The following is a 21,594-nucleotide window of genomic DNA, read 5'->3' as shown; positions in this document are numbered from 1 at the left end:
GGTGCGGTGCACATTTTGTGAGGCATCAAATGCAGGCTTTTAGTACAGTAGGCTTGGATACATAAACAGTATGCCTCTTATGACTTCATTGAAATGACTTACAATGCCACAGGGAATTTTCAAAAAGCATGAAAGCTAAAGGTCAATTTTAGGGAGTTTTTCCACTGGTGTTTCTAGGCCTTGAAAATTACTTTGGTCCAAGGACGTAGTTGTTCTGAGGAGGTCACTCCTGTCTCTATGCAGACCTGAAGGGCATTCTACGACTGAGATCTGAGCTCGGATAATGGCACACTCAGGAGTGCGGGGATTAGGGACAGGAGGGACATGAGGAGTGACAGGCTCCTTTGTGCTAGGTTCATCCTCATTCGGGGCATAACGGAAGACAGCCTGCAGACCGCTTTTTCAATTTCTTTTTTAGGGTGTTAAGTCCGCAACTGCTGGACGAGCTCAAAGGCGAGGCAGGCTCATTGATAATTGTATAATGGCTCACTTTGAGAGAGCAGGCGTTTTGCTGAGATGGTTCAAACAGCGAGCTATTAGTCATGCTGTCGGCTCAATTCCATATGTTTTTTTTTTTTAATTTTCTCATGGGCAAAGGTTTCTGTCGGCTCAATTCCATATGTTTTTGTTTTTTTTTTTTTCTCATGGGCAGAGGTTTCTGTACCTAACCAAGTTTCTCACACTTGCAGAAAGATAATGATATTCACACCTACGCAGAAACAAGGTGCTCCACGTCTTTACATGTAATGCAAAAAAGATCTGCAAAGGTGATAGTGTGAATGAATATTTTCTTAATGATCTTTTAGCTGGGAGATTCGGGAACAAAATTCTCAGAAAACTGTTGCTGCTGAAACAATATTTAATTATGGACAGACACGAGTATTTTAATGTTAATTGGTGGGTCAAAAAGTGCAAGTGTATTGTAGCAAGCACACTTTTGCAATACAGCACAATAGAAGAACAACTTATGTTTTCTAAATCATGCAAAAAGTTTGAATTTAACTTGTCAATGAATGTTATTAACTGCGATGACATTTGTTTAAACTTGTAATGAGATATAGTAGGGTGTACAGTAACATGAGGACTCACCATAATTTCAGCGCTCATGCTGGACAAAATTACTTGATTTTTTTTTTTTTTAATAACATCCCTAATTAATCCTCATGAGAACATATTGACTACTTAAGCAATGATTAGAGGCAATAACAATTGCTTTATTATTGTCCCATTTAGTTGCAATCTAAGATTTAACAGCTGTGTAATGTCATGGGTGATTTTGCCACCAAAATACAGATCAATCCATTTGTAACTTTGGTTTCATGTTGTCGTCCCGGTCAAAAACACCAACTAAAATAGTCCATTTTGTATGGAAACATGAAGCAAATCATTTTCATTAACAGGAATAAAATATGTGCATCTGTTAATTGTTATTTTAAGTATATATGTGCAAAACCAAAGGCACATTCAGTAAGCTCACAAACTCAGCTGTTGATATTCTACAGCTAATTACATCATCATTATACTGTTTGGGCTACAAGCTGGTTTGTTCATTTAAAGATTGCATCTAGGTCAAAGTGTTTTGTTTTCAAAACCACAACACATGAAAGCGGTTACACGCTCAAATATATTCACAATAGACTAACTTAAAAGTTAGAACTGAACGAGAATAAATCTTCTTGAAAAGCCACATTATTTACTGCAACAAATGAACTAGTATCATCCTAAATTAGGTTATCACATTGTTTCATCTGGAGTAAGTAAACTGAAATTTGTAATAATGCTGCAGTAAAGTTTTGGATCAGCGCAGTTAAACAAACACTTTATTGTAGTTTTTAGTTACATCCAAAACTGTTTGCCTCTAATAAATACCATCTAATCATCTGCATTAGGATTAGGAGGAAATAGACTCTCAGGGGCAGCCTTTCAGACGTAAAACAGCGTTTATATAAATCCGATGGAATGACCTGTGGGTAGGATGCGCGACGAGATCCTCACATCACAGATGATGTGCAAACACACAGAACCAGCAGACCGAAACTCACGGTCTCTTCCTTCTTACTGTAAGGGGAGTGAGAGGATCATACACCTGTCCTGTCACATTGCACAACTTCTTTTATTCATGGCACAGGGATACGGGGGAAGCTACAGATGTGAAAGTGTCGGTGAGAGTGCTCCCCACGGCTTGTCCCGTCTTCAAATAGCTCTGTCACATTTACACTTCAGTGAGGAACACAGCTATAAAGTATTAGCCTGCAAAAGCAGTGTTTTGAAACACAGCAATGCCGTTGGAGCTGAGTGCAAAAGCAATCTGAAGGATTGGCTGATCAAAGTATGCACCTTTAAATCCCCAAAGAGATTTATTTCACCAAGCTTCTAGGCCAAATAACAGACTACCTGTGACACCAGCACAAGCTAAACTTCCCTTCTGCAGAATGCAGAGTAGGCCTAACGCAAAACAGACCTATAAGCTGTTTGGCAAATGCAGAGTAGAATGTCTTTACAAAGAGAGACATGCACAATTTTAACAGATTGAATGCGTTCGTCTACGCTTGGCAGCACCTGGCTAGATCTAGCTGCATGTGCGAAAAGGTGTTTTTTCAAAGGCTCATGTAAACCAACATGGCTTTTATGATTGGCCATTATATCTGCAAAGCAAATACATTTTTTAGATCCACACTATTGGCTTGTCACAAAAACCAGTGGCCTCCTATGTGCCTTACGACCTAGTGCGCCTTATAACCCGATGCAGCCTATGTATTAAAAATTTAAAACGTATCCCTGTTTCTTTGAAGACTGCGCCTCATGACCAGGTACACCTTATAGTCCCAAAAATACAGTACACTAAAACAAATAATCAGACACTTGCTACAAGTATCGATGCAATAACACTGACAGGGAAATTACTTTATACCCACATGCTTAAACACAGCTCACATAGACAGTTGAAAATCACAGTAAAAATATTCCACCAGTACGAAGTATTCCTTAAATGTTGCAAATTCCCAAAGCTGCTCTGCATAATGATCTTGGTCTGAGCGCAGGTGTGTCTCCAAATGAGGAGGAATGACAAGGGAGCCAATGCCCACAAAGATTCCGACCAAAGAGAAGGGACACGCCGCTCAAGGTCAACGTGGATTGCGGTAGCACTGACTGCCGATTGATTGGGAGTACAGGGAGCAGCTGGCTGAGCGAAAAAAGCTATGCCGCTGAGGGAATCACCAGGTGGCTACCGTGAATTATGACACCATCTATCCAGCACTTTCCATTTTTGAAGCAGAATAAAAAGCAGTGCACGCTGAGTGGGCTTCTCATCTGCTGTTTGGCCTGGCAATGACTTCCTTGTCACAGCTGCACATATCACCACTTGGTCAGAAACTAGAGTTGTTGCCGTAGCTTGATTTGAACTGCGCAGAAAACTTTTTTCCCCACAAATGGCCAGAGGATAATGCGGCTAATTACAGTTTTCTAAATGTGGAGTTCACCATTAATATTGATAAAGCATTAATTAGTTACTAAAACTGGAACAACCATTTTCTCTGCACCAAATACATCACATGTTTTTGGAGCAGAACATTACTTTGGAGCAATGACGGCTCTGTTTCGACAGCACCAAACAAATTGGTAACCATGAACATGTACATCATCACAGGGTACACTGATTACATTTTTTTTCTTTTTTTTTATTACGGCACCATTATAATTAATGAAGCATAGGCTCAAAAACAGAGCGAATCGTAATTAGTATTAATGTGGATCATAATTAAAGCTCAGTAAGAGTCCATTGTGGAGGTCATTATACCTGATCTATGCCAGATCAACACACATTCCTCTTTGCCTCATCCCTTGCAGCGCACAGCGGGTAGAGAGCCAATAATGCCTCACCGTCTAGACTCATAAGGGCCTTGATTAAGGCAAAAACAATCTGATGTACACACTCATCTGAAGTCACTTCTTCAATTTGATAATAGGACCTCTTCACTATATAACTGATAGAAAAAATACTAAACTGTGCTTGTTTTTTTTTTTTTTTTAAATTGCTGGGGGTAATTAGGTGTGCTGAGTCCAGATAAAAAAAGACAACCTTGTGTAAAGATAATTATGTGATGAACTGCTTGTTCTAAATTCAAATTGACTGTCCCCTTGAGAGGTCAGTACTGACTGAGTGCATAAGTGCATGCCATCACACAATAGGTCTGCGGAACAAACAAGAACTATGGAAAGACAAGACACAAATGCAGGCCATTAAGTGGAAATGATGTATGCGAATGTCTGGTAAAAACAGTTTTTCTTCTTTTCTTTCAATTAATTTAATACGATGAGACACTCTTACCATGCATCGTCCTACACTCTCCATCTCACGCTCGTTGCTCCCCTGAGAAAAGCCTTTGACACACAACGAGAAAGGCCTGGAATCTATTTCATGCTTGATGCTATTATCAGGGGTGTCTCGATGTGACATTAGATATTAAGCTAGGTGAGATTCGGAGATTATCTGGCATTCCGCATTGCGTGCAAAAAATATACCCCTTGATTTTCTGCAGCAGTTCTCCTTGGAGGCGAATGGTTTCAAATGGTGTCCATGATAATGCCAGTATAAATGATTAGTTTGCGGTGGTTTTACAACCATTCCCATGTAAATATTTGACACCTTTTGTTGCACATGACTGATGTTTCCGATTGTCATTGTCATTACTTAGCATTTTTCTGAGGCGGGCTTTGAACGCAAATTGAGCGATTCGTGCAGTTGAAGCATGATGTGGAAGAGAAGGCTCGTGTAGTTTTTTGAAGAGTTGGAAATCAAGTTCTTGTCTAAGAGACATGCATTTGCTGTGCTACACTATATGATAGCTAAAATTTCAGATTATGTGCTCATTTGTTTGAATACAAAAGGCCTGATTTAAATTTCACGACACACCACGCTGCTTACCTTTACAGCATAACTCGCAAAAGGTGATTGTGCCATTAATGACAGAACAATCAAAAGAAGAAGCTCCTAAATCAGTCACAACAATGACTACAGAGGGCCAACCTTATATCCATTTACCAACAATAATATTACGGTAAAACTATGAGCGGTAAATGATCATTTTTCATAAATATTTCTTGCTTTTTTAGCAGTTTTATTTTTGTACAGGTCTACATTCTCCCAGATGTCCTCTAATATGTTGCAGTAAAGTTTGAGGAAAATGTATTTGCAAAATCATTGCTTAAACCTAGTTTACCGTAACCTGGTGGTTGAATAATTAATTTACTGAACATATAAACACAATAAAGAAAAAAACAGATCAATGGATTTTACAGATGTGGAAGCGTATCCGCCTTACATTTCAGAGGTCAGGGGTTCGATTCCGACCCCGGCCTTTCTGTGCAGTGCTTGTATGTTCTCTTTGTACCTGCGTGGGTTTTTACCGCACGCCAATTTCCTCCAACATTCTCAAAAAAAATTCAAGGTAGGTATATTGTACACTTCAAGTTGCCCTCAGTTATAGGTTTTTCAGTGTGAATGGTTGTTTGCCTGTGTGCCCTGCGATTGCCAGGCAACCTGTTCAGGGTGTAGCCAGCCTAAGGTGGATGGATGGATGGATGGATGGATGGATGGATGGATGGATGGACGATGGATGGATGGATGGACGGATGGATACAGTTCAGTATTGCTGACATGCTCAAAGAGGAGTAGGAGGTACAAAAAAATGTATCGAATCCTACCCTTAGTTTTCTACATTTAACTAATACTATGTTAAGGTTGGTTATTTATATACAAAAACATATCACAAAACATGCTCATCTTAACTAACATAGGTATGAACATTTTTAGTGTGTGTGTGAGTATGACCTATAGTGAATCTGCAGACACCTATTAAAAAATGTTGTACAACATAACTGCTGAAATATCACCATATAGTCTAAGTAATGCAGCCCTTGAATTGCTGAGTGGGTCTGTGTAGAGCCAGTTTAAAAGTGAGTCAATCAGCTTCAGCCAGGCACAGTGTGTCAGCCCTCGTTAACCGTGACCTTGAGAGATAATAATGGCACAAATGCTGTAAAGGTAAAAGCACTGTAATTAAAGAAATATAAAACAGCATATACAATGTCGTCTGATTAAAATAATCAATGGAGCCTTAGTGTCAGTTGACTTTATTGTCACATAGCAATCATATAGGAATATTAATGACAATAGGATAAGTCTTCAAGACATTCTGTTCTATAATGTTTTTTTTATGGCTGCATAAAGCGGTGTAAAAAAGGCAAACATGGATGGTAGCTTTGATGAAAATGGATACCTAATGTTATTTCTAATCATTTTGGAATAACTTATGTGATATCAAATGTGAGGGCCAAAGTCAACTAGGGCTGAGCGTACATGTCATCTCTTTTCAGGGGTTTCTCTATTGGGGTTGCTGATTCTCAGGACTCATGAGTGAGTGTCACCCGGGAAATTCAGATTTTCGATTGGCAGGAATATTGCCGTGTGGCCCTGAATGATCTTTTTCCACATCGCTCCAAATTCAAGAGGCATCCCTGATTTTTCAGTGGATTTTAATGTGCGGTCTAATCGACAACAAGTAATCTTTTATTTGCCTTGTACAGAGGACAGCACGCATATGCAGTGTAAGTAAACAAAAATAATGTAGTGCTACATTGCTTTGAACGGGGGGCATAATTATCAGGTCATTCTTTCGGTTTTCCCATTGAATAAGGAGGTAACAAATATGGAGGCGGTGGACAAGCACGCAAATTTGAAAGGGCTGCCTTGCATCACACGGTCTTGAAAGGTGGTAATGGAAAAAATATCTTGTTTGATACAGCTTTCTGAAGACATGTAAAAAAATATTTTGTTGTCATTTATCTTAATCCAAAGTGCCCTTTGATTGCATTTCAAGAAAGTATTCCATCATGTGTATAGCCAGAGAGAGACAAAATGTCCCCAGTGTGTCACAGAACAGTGGAAAGGCCTTGTACCCCGACTAAACACATCTGTAAAGGCAGCCCCTATGATTGAAGAATAATTGGGTGCGAGCTTGTTGAAATGAATCCCTGTGATACACCAGGAAATTCCAGTTTCATGGACATGGCCCAGGCAAGTGTGAGGTGGGGTTCAACGTCTGGCTTCATACGAGTCTTAAATCAAAGCTAAAAGAAAAGTGTTATGAAGTCAGGGAAGCTTGTAAGACTCATTTAAGGCGTAAACTGGCAGGGGGTCATTAAAGCTAACTTGTTCAGATTATTATCTCACAGTCATTTACGCCAAACATTTTGCATTGAACTGAGGGTGCTTCACATTCGTAGTTTACATCACTTCCAAAATTCATAACAACAAGCCATATGATATCGTTCTCTTGTGCGAATGCACATTGATGTGAAGCTTGTGCCCTAAGTTGCAAATGGTCGCCAAACATTCACCAATCGTTTTATAGTTTTACATTTTCTTTTCCCGAAAGGATATTTTTAACACGCTCAAAGTTCATTCAGGTGAACGATTGCAACCTTGAACATATCCTGATGAGAACACAACATCTCCTACCATCGGCAAAATTAGCAAATTTTGCCCCTTAATGGGATAGGGGCTTCACAGTTTCACAGTAAGTCTCTAAATTGTCATGTGAATGGTTAATTTACCAAATAAAGGTTAAGGTAGTGTAGTGAGAGAAAAAAAAAAAGACTTGATTGGATACATTTTAATCATACTGTTTGTATTGGCTGCGGTTGATTGGCAACCGTTCTGGGGTTTCTCCCGCTTACTGCCCAGTGACTGTTGGGGTAGGCACCAGCTAGCTAGTGTACCGAGTGAGGATGAGCGGCCACAGATAATGGATGAACGGATGGATGTTTTTATAATAGTGAGCCCTCGTTTATCGCGGTAGATACGTTCCGTAGCCGGCAGCGATAGCTGAAAATCCGCGCAGTACCTAACAGGTTGGCATGCTTGTTAATGAATAAAAGTGCACCATGCGGATTACTATGGTAATTTTTTGAAAAAGCACAATATGGATAGATTTTTTTTTCACTCAAAAAGGCAGAAATATACAGATTTAAATAGACCTGGCTAAGTGTACCCAAGTCATTCGTAGGGTAGCTTGAATGAGTCAAAACACCAAACAGAGACTAAAACTCATAACACTTTGGAGTGCAATTATTTTACATCATAATTAGTCATTACTTTTTAAAACAAGGACTCCTTGTTATACTACTATATTTCTTCTCAGAAGTCAATGTGGGGGAGAAAAAGGAGAAACTTTCTCCTTCCTGCTGTGACGCAGAGACAAAGATAGAAATGTCTTTTGCTTTGCTCTGTGTACCGCAATCTTCAGGTATGTTTAATTAATGTGTGCTTGTTGTGGCATTCTTGTCTCACGGCGTATAATAGGAACGACATCTGTTTAATCAACAACTTCCTCTGATAGTCCCTCAGTTGGGTGTGAGCTGTCGGTTGAATTCTCAGATGGCCCCACCAAGGGATATATGAGCCTTATAGAAATTCAGAACACTGTCTCCAGGAGCTCTGCACAGCTAGCAGCCAAGGCAAAAAAAGATCTAGCAAAGCAGTTTGATTCCCAAGCTTGAGTCTCCCTCTGTTTGACTGGGCCTTGCTACTTAAATTATTTGTAGCAACTTTATTATTGTCACGGCCCATTAGGATAAACCAGGATTGCTGCCATTTGCTGAGCATCCTGGTGAAGTTGCCTTTGTTCACGGCAAATCCCATCTTAACTGGAGAATGCTTTTGGTTTCCATACTTGCAATCAAGGCCATGGATGCTCACATAAGTCCACTCTACACTGGGACTCAAGAGATTACCGTTTCGATCCCCATCAACGATGATTACCCCTCCTGAGGTCCTTGAAAATGTCACATTTTACATAATCCGATATTTCACCACACACACACACACACACACACACACACACACACGCACATATATATATATATATATATATATATATATATATATATATATATATATATATATATATATATATATATATATATATATATATATATATATAAAACTTGAACTGCTCATATGACGGGCAATCCAAACCTATGTTAATTAGTGAATGCGTGCAACGCGTGCAAAAACCTTAGGTAAAAACATCACGACTTTATACACATATTAAAAATGAGTAACATAATCTACTGTACAGTTAAATTAAATAACATATACAAAGGAAAAATGACATTTACCTTTGGGGTGACATGACTTGGGCTGGGTGGAGGCGGAGGGGAGAGGAGACCAACCCGCAGAATTTATTTATTTATTTTCTTAAACGGGAACTTTTCTCAAACTAGAACATATCACCGGCGATTTCCTTCTCTTTAATCCATAATAGAAGAAGCCTCTCCATTTTGTTGTCGATCGAGGTCCGTCCCCCGGCAAGGAAAGTCTTGCCCTTAGAAGATTGCCGAGCGGTTACGGCCATACTCACGAGCAAGGTTAACCATGCGTGCGCCTCCTTCGTATTTTTTTTTTATTATCTCCTGCTTGGTTTCTATTGTCATCATCCTCTTACTTCTTCCTTTACCGCCACTAGCAATTTTAGAAGCCATGTCTAACAGATAAAATTTGCAAAGTCTTAACAACATTCCTTCCTTCCGTTTTTGACTGATTTTCTCTCCTTCCTTCCGTCCCGACCAGCTGTGCCATCAAGCTAGATGAAGGCGTTCGACCAATAGCATATCGGCATCTCCGTGACTGACACCGTGCCTGAAACAGTGACTGTGACATTGTAAGAGCAATAGCATATCAGCGTGTCTGTCATAAGTGAGCAGATGATTTTGTTGAAGTAGTAAAACGATGTCAATTGTATGTACACATTGACTGGCAACGCGTGGTTAAATCAGAGATAAAACCATCACGTATTTACACACAATTTTAAAATTAGTACCATAACCTACTGTGTAGTTAATTTAATTAACATGGATACACAAAGGATAAATGACATTTTCCTCTGGGGCGACGTGATTTGAGCTGAGTGGAGACGGAGGTGAGCAGAGACCAACCCGCAGAATTTATTTATTTATTTTCTTAAACAAGAACTTTTCTCAAACTAAAACATATCACTGGCGATTGCCTTCTCTTTAATCCATAATAGAAGAAGCCTCTCCATTTTGTTGTCGAGCGAGGTCCGCCCCCCGGCAAGGAAAGTCTTGCCCTTAAAAGATTGCCGAGCGGTTCCATCCATACTCACGAGCAAGGTTAACTATGCATGCGCCTCCTTCGTATTTTTTTTTTTTTTTTATTATCTCCTGCTTGGTTTCTATTGTCATCATCCTCTTACTTCTTCCTTTACCGCCACTAGCAATTTTAGAAGCCATGTCTAACAGATAAAGTTTGCAAAGTCTTCACAACATTCCTTCCTTCCGTTTTTCACTCATTTTCTCTCCTTCCTTCCATCCCGACCAGCTGTGCCATCAAGCTAGATAAAGGCGTTCGGCCAATAGAATATCGGCATTTCTGTGATTGACGTGACGCCGGCCAATAGCATCTCAGTGAGTGAGACCGACCGTGACCTTAATCGACCAATAGCATATCGGCATCTCCGTGACTGACTCCGTGACTGACACCGTGACTGAGACAGTGACTGTGACATTGTAAGAACAATAGCGTTCAACGTTGCCGTGACCAGCGTCGTCTAATAATTTTGTTGACGCGGCAGAGCGAAATTATCTGAACTAATACAATGGCCGGCATGTCAGATTGTTCGTAAGACGAAAGGTTTGCACGTAAGTGGGGGACAAAAAACTCCGTGGTCCACGCTCGTAGGTCGAAATGTTCGTAAAAGAGGGAGCCGACTGTATATATATATGAAAACTGCATTCCTCGAGTGTAAAAAAACAAACATAAAACGCCATGTGGCATGGGCTCCTCCAGTAGGATTTGAAGCTGAAGCGCCCCCTGCTGCTAAGGTGGTTGTGTCCTTCTGAATAGGAGTGGTGGTGCAATAGGCGCTCCCATGGTCATTAACATAGACTGGCAGGCCACCACAACGACAATCAGTGTAATTTGATCTAATTGGCCCAGTGTTGCTCGTGATTCAGATCAGACAAATAGCAATGACTAATTTAAATGGCGCAGTGACCTTTCGAAAGCTTCAGTCTAATTAACCTTCAGCTGATACATGCAGGTACTGTATGTGAAAGTGGGTCACAAGCAATGGCTGGCTGATTGGCTTCAAAGTGGACTGGTTAATAACCACTCAGCAAGACAACCAGCTCAGTTGTGATACAGAGTTGACATCTAGGTAATTACCCCTTAATTAGAGCAAGACCTTAAGTTCAACCATGGATCGTTGTGGATGGACACTGTGGTCAAAATGACACAATGCTATTCCTTCTCGACATACTTTAAATACGTACATTATGAGTAAACAAGAGGGCATTATATCACACAGCAGATAATTGAGTCTGATTTGTTGTCACTTATGCCGTTTGATGGCACACTGCATAATGAAGTAATTTCAATGCTTACAATTACAGATGTTAAGGATAAGGAGGATAATGCACTCAACTGAAAATGCAGTAGTGGGTGGGTGCACACAAATTATGCTTTAATCAAGCTAATTCCTAATAAAATGTGTTCTACCCTTGTTATGTCCTAAAATGGCAACAGTACTTTGCTATATAAGGCCAAATTTGGCTCTCTCATACATTTTTAGTTCACTTCTGGACAGCTCTTGTTTAAGAAAGATTCTGAAAGCATCGTGATGGACATTTTTTGTTGTTAGAAATGTTCAGATAGTTAATCCAGAAGACTTAATCACTTGGGGAGTTAGCACTGGAAGTGGAGCACGAGTACCTGTGTTTGATATCGTTCTTTTTTCCACACAGCCTGCAAAAATGACAGAAATGCTAGGCACTCAAAATCAAAGAATACTATTTGATTCAACATTTAACACATTCAGAGGTTTTTAACAAGAGGTCCACTCATTGAGTGCAGACCACAGCTAGGGAGTGCTATAAGTGGTGTACTGAATTTAGGCTTCACAGTTATCCGGTGAGGTGCATGACTGGTGAGCCACTGATTCCTCTGGATAAACATGAACCTAAAAGAGAAGATTAGCCTAAATTTAATTTTTAACCTTGATAAAATTGTTTCCACAGCCTTGTTTAATTCTTCAATTAATTCCATGTTTCAGCAATGTGACAACAAGAAAAACAGAATAATATAGAAGCCATTGAATGACATTATTAATTAATGCACAAATAAAATACAGAGCTCATGGTTCCATTAACAGCGGGTATTTTTGAGAAAATAGTCAAATATTATACTTAAAACAATGGTCAAACTAAAAGGGTTGAATGTAAAAATATATAATTACTCAAATTACATGAACATTTTGACCATGGGCCACTCCTCCACCAAGTTAAAAAAGAGAAAAAAATGTTTGTGCAGTTTCACATTGTTAACGTGCACCTTACTAAAAAAAAAAAAAAGTCCCTTGACCCTCTGATGCTTCATTTCTATGCTGTTCTCGTCTTCTTAAGAAGATTATCTCATATTGGCTGTCATTGTCAAGCAGGGTGAGCACGTGCATGCGTCACTGTATGAAATTGTTTGTGGAAATGCAGCATTCTGGGTAAAATGAATGGGCACTAATGCTCCGCGCACCCTTGGAATGAGCCCACAGAGAGGAGCGGCTAATCCTATCATTCTACACCATTCATCTCCAATCCACTTGGCTTTTAGGATTTTTCTCACTGGGCAATTTGTGGCTTCCCTGTTGGATCTATTCAACGCCAATATGTTATGACTACAAAACACTTCCAGGACTGAGGAGAGAGAAGGGCTCTAAATGTAGTCTGTGACCCCGTCGCTGTCCACACAGACAGCTGCCAGCCCACTGCACTTCACAGCTTAATGACAGATACTTTCACAACGCATAAAATTGTAGCTTGTCAGCATCAAATTAGAGACACCAAGAGACTCAGTTATCCCACAAGATCATAACTCAATAATAAATCTTGATGAAGCTTTATGCAACATTGCCTTGGAATGAGAATCCGTGTTGGAGAGACTCAACTCAAGACCAAATGCAAGGCTTGGTTAAATGAATACCCGTCTATATTTTCTTTTTTATTTTAAAGGTCACATTCTAGGAGGTGAGCTGATATGGTCTTTAAAACGAAGCAAAGTCAAAGGCTGAATGGCTTCCAGATGGTGGCGTCCCCTCTCCACACAGTTAGTCAGTCAGTCAGTCAGTTTCTGCCTGACAGATGCTACATTTGCTTCCAGGGGAAAATTTGAGCAGCCTTCCATAACTAAACAAGACAAGGGACCTGCATTTACTGTGTCCTCACTTCTATGTTCTGCAAGACCCAGCTCTTCAGAGAGGACCTCCCCACTCAAAGGGCCTGTCTACACACAAGAGTGCCTTTTTAGAATATACCTACTAAGGCGATTGGTGATAACACACACACCTAAACACACACACACATACAACATAAGTGACTTGCACTACTTTCCTCTGACAATGTACTGTAGTGGATAGAGAGAAATGTGCATGAAGAGTGTCACTGAGCATTACTATTTGACTCATTCATACTATTTGACACAGCGTATAGTGTGTTTTTTTTCTTTTTCTCCAGTTGGTCGTGTATTGTGTGACTCAGGCACAAAGCCATTTCAGCAACGAAAAAGCATAGCATGACATATATGAATCACGTCAGCAAATGTATTGCCAGGAAAATTCAAGTTACAGTGCTTTCAGTTTTACAAGACTCTTAAGGCCTTTAACAAAACACAAGATCCTCGAAACTAAGATGGAAAAGTTGGGAAAACATTGGAGCAGGTCTCAGCATAAAGCAGAAACAATAACTCAGAGTTCTTTAGAATTTAATTTCGATCAGACTGGACGGAAGAGGCAGTGCCCTCTCCATGCCTGTGTGGGTTCTTTCCGGGCACTCGGGATTCCTTCCACATTTAAAAAAACATACATGGATAGCTGGACTCTCTAAATTGTCCTTCGGTGTGATTGGGCGTGTTTTTCCCCGTGTGCCTTGCGATTGGCTGGCAACTGCTTCAGGGTGTCCACGCAAACTGACCGTAGACAGCTCGAATAGGCACCAGCAAGCCAGTCACCCTAGAGAATAAGCGACTATAGAAAATGGATGGATGGGAAGAATAAATGAAAATGAAATACAAATCACAAGTCTTTCTGGAAGAAATAAAAACTACCAAAACGAGGCGGATCATGGCCCTTTGTTAATCAGACAAGAATGGCATTCATAAATCAGGTCCATGGGTGCATATGGAAGGGAAGTAGAGACGATCACGAGCTGCTCGGAGCACCAAATTGGTTCTCTACTTCAAAAAAATTATCGGCTAAAACGAATATGAGCGAGAAGACACCAGGCTCAATCCAAAAGTTACACAAAGTAACATCAGAGAAGAAGAGAGGGTTTGTGGCTGAAAAGATCAGGATTCAGAGCAAAATGCCAAAACCGTCTCAATGGCTAGGCAGGGGAGAGGGACCAACAGGGACAGCCGAAAGACAAGAAAAGCTCAGCTGGCATGACATCTGGCAGATGAAGGGAATGCAGCTGAGTTTTGTCATCAGTCACAAATGACCTGCTAGCGTCCCATGAAAAAATCAAACTGTGGCTTAGAGAATGTAGGCAAAGACAACCTTTTTCATACAGTACATAGTGCATGGGGGCTCTTGAGTGGCATTGACCGCCTGTACCTAGGATGCACACGTAGCCATTTAGATACATTGTGGGCGTCAATGAAGGAAATGTCAATGATGAAACATGCCCACCTACTGACCCAAAGTTTAGACTTAGACCCTCTTTCAGTAACCCACACTTATCGCAATCTTCAAGAAGGTAACAAACTCCCCAAGGAACTGAAACATTGTGCGCTACTATTTTTACAGAGTGCTTTCCAATTTTTAGGGTTTTGTTTTGTTCATCACTACTGACAAGCCTGTTTTGTGAGAAACCTCAGGCGTTTCCAAATGCAGTAGTACCACAAAAAACAGGAACCAGTGTTACCACAGAAAGCATCACAAACGAGTCTATAAAATATATTCAGAAACTAGACTCGGAGAACTGACTCGGTGAGAAACTGAGAAGAGAGCTTGTCACGACAGATGTAGAGTCTGAAAACATGTCACTGAGAACCTACAGCTTATATCTTGTCAGGTACCAATCTAATATGACATAATAAAGCAGCACAAAGCATCATTGCAACTGCATGACAACTGATACATTAAGGAACAATTGAGTCACAACCAGTAAATATGGGAGCATAAATAACAGATGTGCTGGTACAATGTCAAAAGGTGACAAATACATACCCTTAACCACATAGCAATTGATTTAAAAATGTTATTACATCATGATTCACAAAGTTAGTCAGCTCGGTGTGTCACACCTATCCACCAGCAAGTAGATATTACAAACACATTTCTATTTTACTATTCTACAACTATTACTATGTATTACTTTATAATTTATTTGTACAACTGCATTTTCACTCAATTTCAGACATACATTTTTTTATTTCATTTTTTTTTTTGCAGAAAATACTGTTGAGTGACAAGCAGTGAGCAGATGAGGGGGCTGTTTGACAACATGCCATACTCCATCCTACTTACAGACTGCTCAGCCCCCTCTTAACTCCACCATACAGTTTTGTAGCGCCAAGCCAGCAACGCTGACACCCAGGCTGTGGGATGTGGTCAGTCAGAGCCCAGGGAGCTGTGACAGCCTGCTGCTCTTTCAGCCACAGCGATGGAGAAATGCACTGAACTGAAGCATGACCGTTCTCTTAAAGTGAAGAAGAAATGCACATAAAGTGTCACTCTTTTACTCACTGGCACAGACACACTCACACACAATGCCTCAAGGTTGAAGCAGTTTCTGTGCATCCACACAGGATTTGTGTACATGTGGACATAAATATACAAGTACACACTCACTTTCCGGTATGCCCTGAAGCCAAGTGCTATGAGAGGCATGCAAGCCAGCAGAGAACATAAACATGATAGTCATCCTGGAACTGACACAGATTCAAGGTGTTAAAACCTGCACTATTATGGATCGCTTACAACTTCATCGCTGCGTTGGTTACTTTTGGCTTGGTTTTAAATTCTGATCGCAAGATTATCCCCAAGTTGGGGAACTGCATCACATTCATAAAAATTCAAATACAACAGAGGAAACTAGAAATAGGGTTTATTGTACATTCTATGTAGATTGCTCTTCAAGCAGGTGTTACATGTTTTGAAACTTTCCGATTGAAAAACAACTGATTTATAAAGCTTGTGCAGCTTTCAACCAAACTACTATATATTGGAACTGGTAAAAATATGACTAAAGAAAACCTCAGAGACAGACATTGCTGAGAGTTCCCTGTGGGTTTTTTTTTTTTTTTCCCCCCAGCAGAGCTCAAGATCCATCATTACTTTGGAGACAGGAAAACTCTTCAAACTAATTTCTGTCTTTGAGGGATCTTTGCCATTGTTCAGTCATACACATTGAGCTGCCCTGGGGTAAGGGAAATCCATTTTCAGCTGAGCAATGAACTGGCATTTACTTCTCTGTCCTGACACGCATACAGTCAGGAGAAGATTTTGATGTGAAGATTGCAACTGCAGGACCAATACTTGTTTCGCGGCCTGGAGGATGGCTTTGGGCTTTAAGAGAAAGGATTAACGGCTGGCTTTGCCTAGTTTAAATCTTTCATGTGGAAGTTTACTTTGTGTTAGGCCTTGTTTTGACTCATATTCCTTTGTAATGCCTTGGGATCCCCATTAGGCAGCCGAGCCATCTCGTTTTCCAGAATGTGCCCAATCCCCTATTTGCATCCCCCACTCACCCAACCCCACCATACAGTCTTCAATGTGTAGATAAACCAAGATAGAAATGCCCCCCCTTGTTATTAACTGCAAAAAATAATAAGGAGCATAAGAATAAATGTTGCGCTCTTGGTTAGCAAAAATGTATGTCATGGGAGAGAGTCTCTTGATATTATAGACCTCTTGCATGTCAAGCTCATCCAAATCAGCAAAACCCTTTTGCCTGAGCACAAAAACACCCATAACCTGTTTTCTCAGAGGAAGAATGAATGCTGGTGCAGCGGTGCCCTTGTAGCTTAATGGAAAGGACTATGGCAATGACAATGTAATGAGTGGGCTCATCGTACAAGGCCAGTCAATCACGGAGCACAACTGTTTTCACTAAAGGCATTCTCAATGCATAACAGCTGTATAAGTGCATTAAACAGGATCCAGATAGCTGCGAGTAAAAACAAATACTCCGCTTCTTACAAATGCATCTGATATCGTAAAAATAAATGAAGAAATATGACTAGAGTAAGGCGAGAAATTAAAGTATCGGTTGAGTTTTTGGTGAGAATTGAGAGTGTGTAGACTTTTATCAATTAATATGATCTTTGGCATATGTAACATACGAAACACATTACATCGCCGTCGTCAGTCCCAAATCAGGACCAAGGCTGGATTTGCATTATAGAAGTCCTTCAAACACCCTGTTCTACTTCCAATGGGCACAGTTTGAATATTGGTCAATACTGGGGTAAATTCAGGGGGCTTTAAACAAAGAAAACCCACCATGAATCAAAACTACAGCAAAAACATGGACTCTTAACACGGTATTCTGTTGTGTTACTGTCATCCACTGGTGGAGGTGCCCAACAAAGCAAACTTTGTTCTTTAAAGACTATTTCTTCACTTAAAAGCCATTTTTCACATGTAATTATGTTAGCCTGTTTTAAACTGAGTCGGAAGTCACCAAACATATAGCTTGATTGAAAGTTTAGGGTTAAAGTTTAGACTCTTAAGTCCCACACACTTATTGGAACATTTAGTTGTGAAAAGTTCCCATCGGCCAAAGAGAAATTTGAATATAAAACAAACAAAACATTGCTTGAAATGTTGCATTAAAATATGAGTGCAGGAAGTAATTCTGTGATATGTTAAAATAGAGTGGATTTTAAATTGAAAGAGATCATTGAATAAACAGACAATATAACAGACAACATAAGGTTATAACAGTACATACAATGTAGGGGAGGAAAATTGGATATTAACCAACGTGATCATCTTTTCTCTGAATACCAGATATTGCAGGTAAGACTGCATTAATAAAGTAATTTCAGCTGTGTCTTGTCCCGCCCAAGACAACATTACTTGCAACCTGCTTTACACTTGCATTTGTGTGATTACATTCCAGCTTTGATTTTAGCTATGTGTGCACATATCTTGTTTTGGTAAACATTCATATCTGCTATGTTTCACCCTTAGAATACGTGTCAAAAGACATACTGTAAACAACATTTAACATGCACTCAATTAGAATCGACCACGCCATGCGGCTTGAATTCTGCTAAAGCGCAGATCGTTAAGATCAGCAGTTGCTTTCACATTAAAAGTGGTTATAACTCTTTCAGTCTTTTGCATTCAACATCCATTTAATTGCTACCTGGAGTCAGTATCATGGCCACAATGATTCATCATCAGTGCAGGAATTTGTCACAATCATCTTTAATGAAACTGGCACTAATCAGTGTCTCCCGTCTATAATGGCAAGTATTTCCATTGATTGGATTCTGATGAGGTTGTGCGGGCTCTAGGCTGACACTAAAATGGGATTTGTGGCCATTTTGAGAAAGAGACCGATTTGTTTACTCCCACTGAGTATAAGACATAATCTATAAAAATGAGCTAGTATAAATGATAACATGATGCATTGTGTTATTATTTTGCATTTTAAAGCAGTTAGGGTTCAGTGACGTGTAAAACATTTGACAAGAGAAAGTTCATAGCAGTAGTTGTCAAATTTGAACTAAAACCGTTATAATGTATTATTACAAATATGTATTAGTAATAATAAACATCATCATCATCATAATGGTAGATTGTCTTATAAACTGAATGGCCTGTTTATTGCAAGTCAACATTTTAATCAAGGGTATGCACCTACTCACCACAGTGCTCAGGCCATACTCCTTCACCAGCCTGAGTGAGTTCTGGTAGCAAGAGGTGAGGTCGTTGGTCTCGGTGGGGCCTACATGACCTCTGGCCACCGGACCCACGGTGTGGATGACAACTGTTGGAAAGGGACAAAACACAAAGCTTATTTTAAACACCAGACACCTTACACGCTTGGCAGTAGTTCTAAAGCAGCACGCAGTGTTTCACTAAGTGACTATAAAACCACTCAGCGGGCTTCCAAACCACTAAGCATATGCCAAGAACTGCAACCTGGTACTGACATCCACAATGGATGTATTCTTAAAACCTATACTGTAAAAGAAAATTATATTATGTAAGCGGTTTTCATGATATCCATTCAAATAGCAATACCTCTCTCTCTAATCTTTGTTTGGAATTGTCTGTAATTATTTTTAAAAGTAATCTGTGCTATGGTAGATACACTTGTTATCATAAATGATGTAGTATTTAGTCTTTCAAACAAGATTCATGAAGCACGTCACTAAAAAACAAAAACATTCCAATTAATGTTGAAAAATGCTAAAATTCAATGGGGAATATATATATATATATATATATATATATATATATATATATATATATATATATATATATATATATATACACACACACACACACACACACACACACACACACACACACACACAGTCAGTGTTGTGCTTGCATAATTGAAGCTAAAGGCAAGGCTACATTTAGACAAAGTATATGGAGTCTGAAAGTGACATCTTTTTCATTTCTAGTTTCCTTCATTCAACGCATGTATTGAGCATCACTCCTGGCAGAGGTCTTACCCTTTGTTATTACTGTTAGCTATTATTCAAGTACAGCACAATACATTTCAGTCCATCAGTGCATCCTCATTCCTGAAACGCACACTGATATACTGTATGTACTATTATCTCTGTGAAGCCGAGAGTTACATAAACACATTTTTAAGCGACTGACAAAGACTACTTTGCATTCCTTTCATTTGGCAGAACCAATGATGGACTGCAGCTTGTTTTTTTTAATTTTCTAACCATCACACCTGAAAGAAAATTAACCGGTCTCAGAATTCCTGCAACTTACTAACTACAGTAGCAGCATTACTTCAAATTCTCATAATATGGCCACGTGACTTTTTTTTTTTTTCAAGAGTATCTGGGCTTCCAAGGTTCCAAGGTCATAAACAATTGTAGGAGTGCAATCAGTGTAAACACGTACAAACTACGTTTACCCTTCTAGACTGCAGGTTATGTTCAAAAAATGAAAGGTGTACATAAAAGGGCACAAAGAGCAAGAACATCTTACATTCCCTATCCTTTTGTGGCATTGATTTGTCAGGTATGAGACAAGTACTTTTAATTGGTGAACGTGCATAATCCATTCAAATGTAAAATAGTACAATAAGGGACGAATCCTACATTTTGGTAGTAATTATCCCTATGTCCTTGTATTAGAAGTTTGATTTCCCCTTCAATTAATGCTTAAATGCCAAATGAGGACAAAAGCAAATGACTGGTTTTTTTTTGCTCCCCTGTTTCTGGCAGAACCACAGAAAGAGAAACTAATCGGGCTGAGCTGTCCCTAGCGGCTAGCGATCTCTGGTACGTCTGGATTGTTGGCAATGGATTGGACATGAAATGACCCCTAAACACACCAACTGTGGTGTGTGATCATCTTAGACATCCCTACTAAAATATTCCTCAGCTTTCTACCGAGGGGACATGCACACTTCAAAGACACCACTTTCTTAGCAACAAGAAAAATCTTTTTAAATATCCAGGCTTCATTTAGAACAGAAGTGCAGTGCTATTTTAGAGTAGGATTGGCACTTCATGGCCTAATCAATCTTTCATTTTCACTTGGCTATAATGACTTTGAGGCTGCTGCTTTGCTTAATCCCATAAGACATTCTTTTTTAAGATCTACTGTGGTGTGACAGCACCTGCTTAGTCTTTCTTGCCAAGAATTCTTGGGGTGCAATAACAAGAGCACTCAATCATCATTAACATCAGGTTGTAAATCCGATCTAAATGTGCTGTTTACTTTTTCTATATTTGAACATTTCCAGTAAGCTAATCGAAGAGTGTAGCTCATAAGGAGATGTTGTTGTTGAAAGGGTTGTCACAGCTGGTCACTGGCATGATTTGTTTGTTTTACATTAACTGCATTGAGAAAAAAGTTGACCAAGTCAGGTATATAACTTTAAAAATAGATCTAACTAAACATATCTGACTTGAAGCTTCGCTGGAATCGCGTTTGTAGTAACATTATATGGACTTTTCTAAACAGTTGCAATGGCAGCAAGAACAGGATATATCACAGGTTTGAGTTTATTTCCAAATGAAAAATGAATGATAAAAAATGGTCTCTCTCTCTCTATCTCTCAATCCATCCATCCATCTATCTATCATATATATATATACATATATATATATATATATATATATATATATATATATATATATATATATATATATATATATATATATATAGCTATAACAAGTAAAAAGTTCATGAAGAGGTGAACAATTTGAAAAAGTAAGGTATAAGCAAGGTATAAATGGTCACTTGCATGAAAGAGGGCTGGGAACTGATTTAAATTGTGAAGAAATTGCCCACTATACAAAAATGC

The 21,594-nt window shown here is 39.4% G+C and overlaps 1 protein-coding gene across 4 annotated transcripts in view; it reads right to left on the bottom strand.

Moving 5' to 3' along the window:
* Positions 1-21,594, bottom strand: part of macrod2 (mono-ADP ribosylhydrolase 2) — a 398,210-nt gene that overhangs the window by 132,971 nt on the left and 243,645 nt on the right. For all 4 annotated transcript variants that reach the window (XM_088421192.1, XM_088421193.1, XM_088421194.1 and 1 more), the window contains exon 6: positions 18,950-19,071. In XM_088421192.1, the coding sequence (XP_088277318.1) occupies positions 18,950-19,071 (122 nt within the window). The remainder of the gene's footprint in view (positions 1-18,949; positions 19,072-21,594) is intronic.

The sequence above is a fragment of the Hippichthys cyanospilos genome, chromosome 8 (genome assembly GCF_059441005.1).
Source record: "Hippichthys cyanospilos isolate Australia breed blue-spotted pipefish chromosome 8, RoL_Hcya_1.0, whole genome shotgun sequence".
Lineage (NCBI taxonomy): Eukaryota > Metazoa > Chordata > Actinopteri > Syngnathiformes > Syngnathidae > Hippichthys > Hippichthys cyanospilos.
The sequence above is the reverse complement of the archived record's forward strand: the minus strand, read 5'-3'. Positions and strand labels throughout refer to the sequence as shown.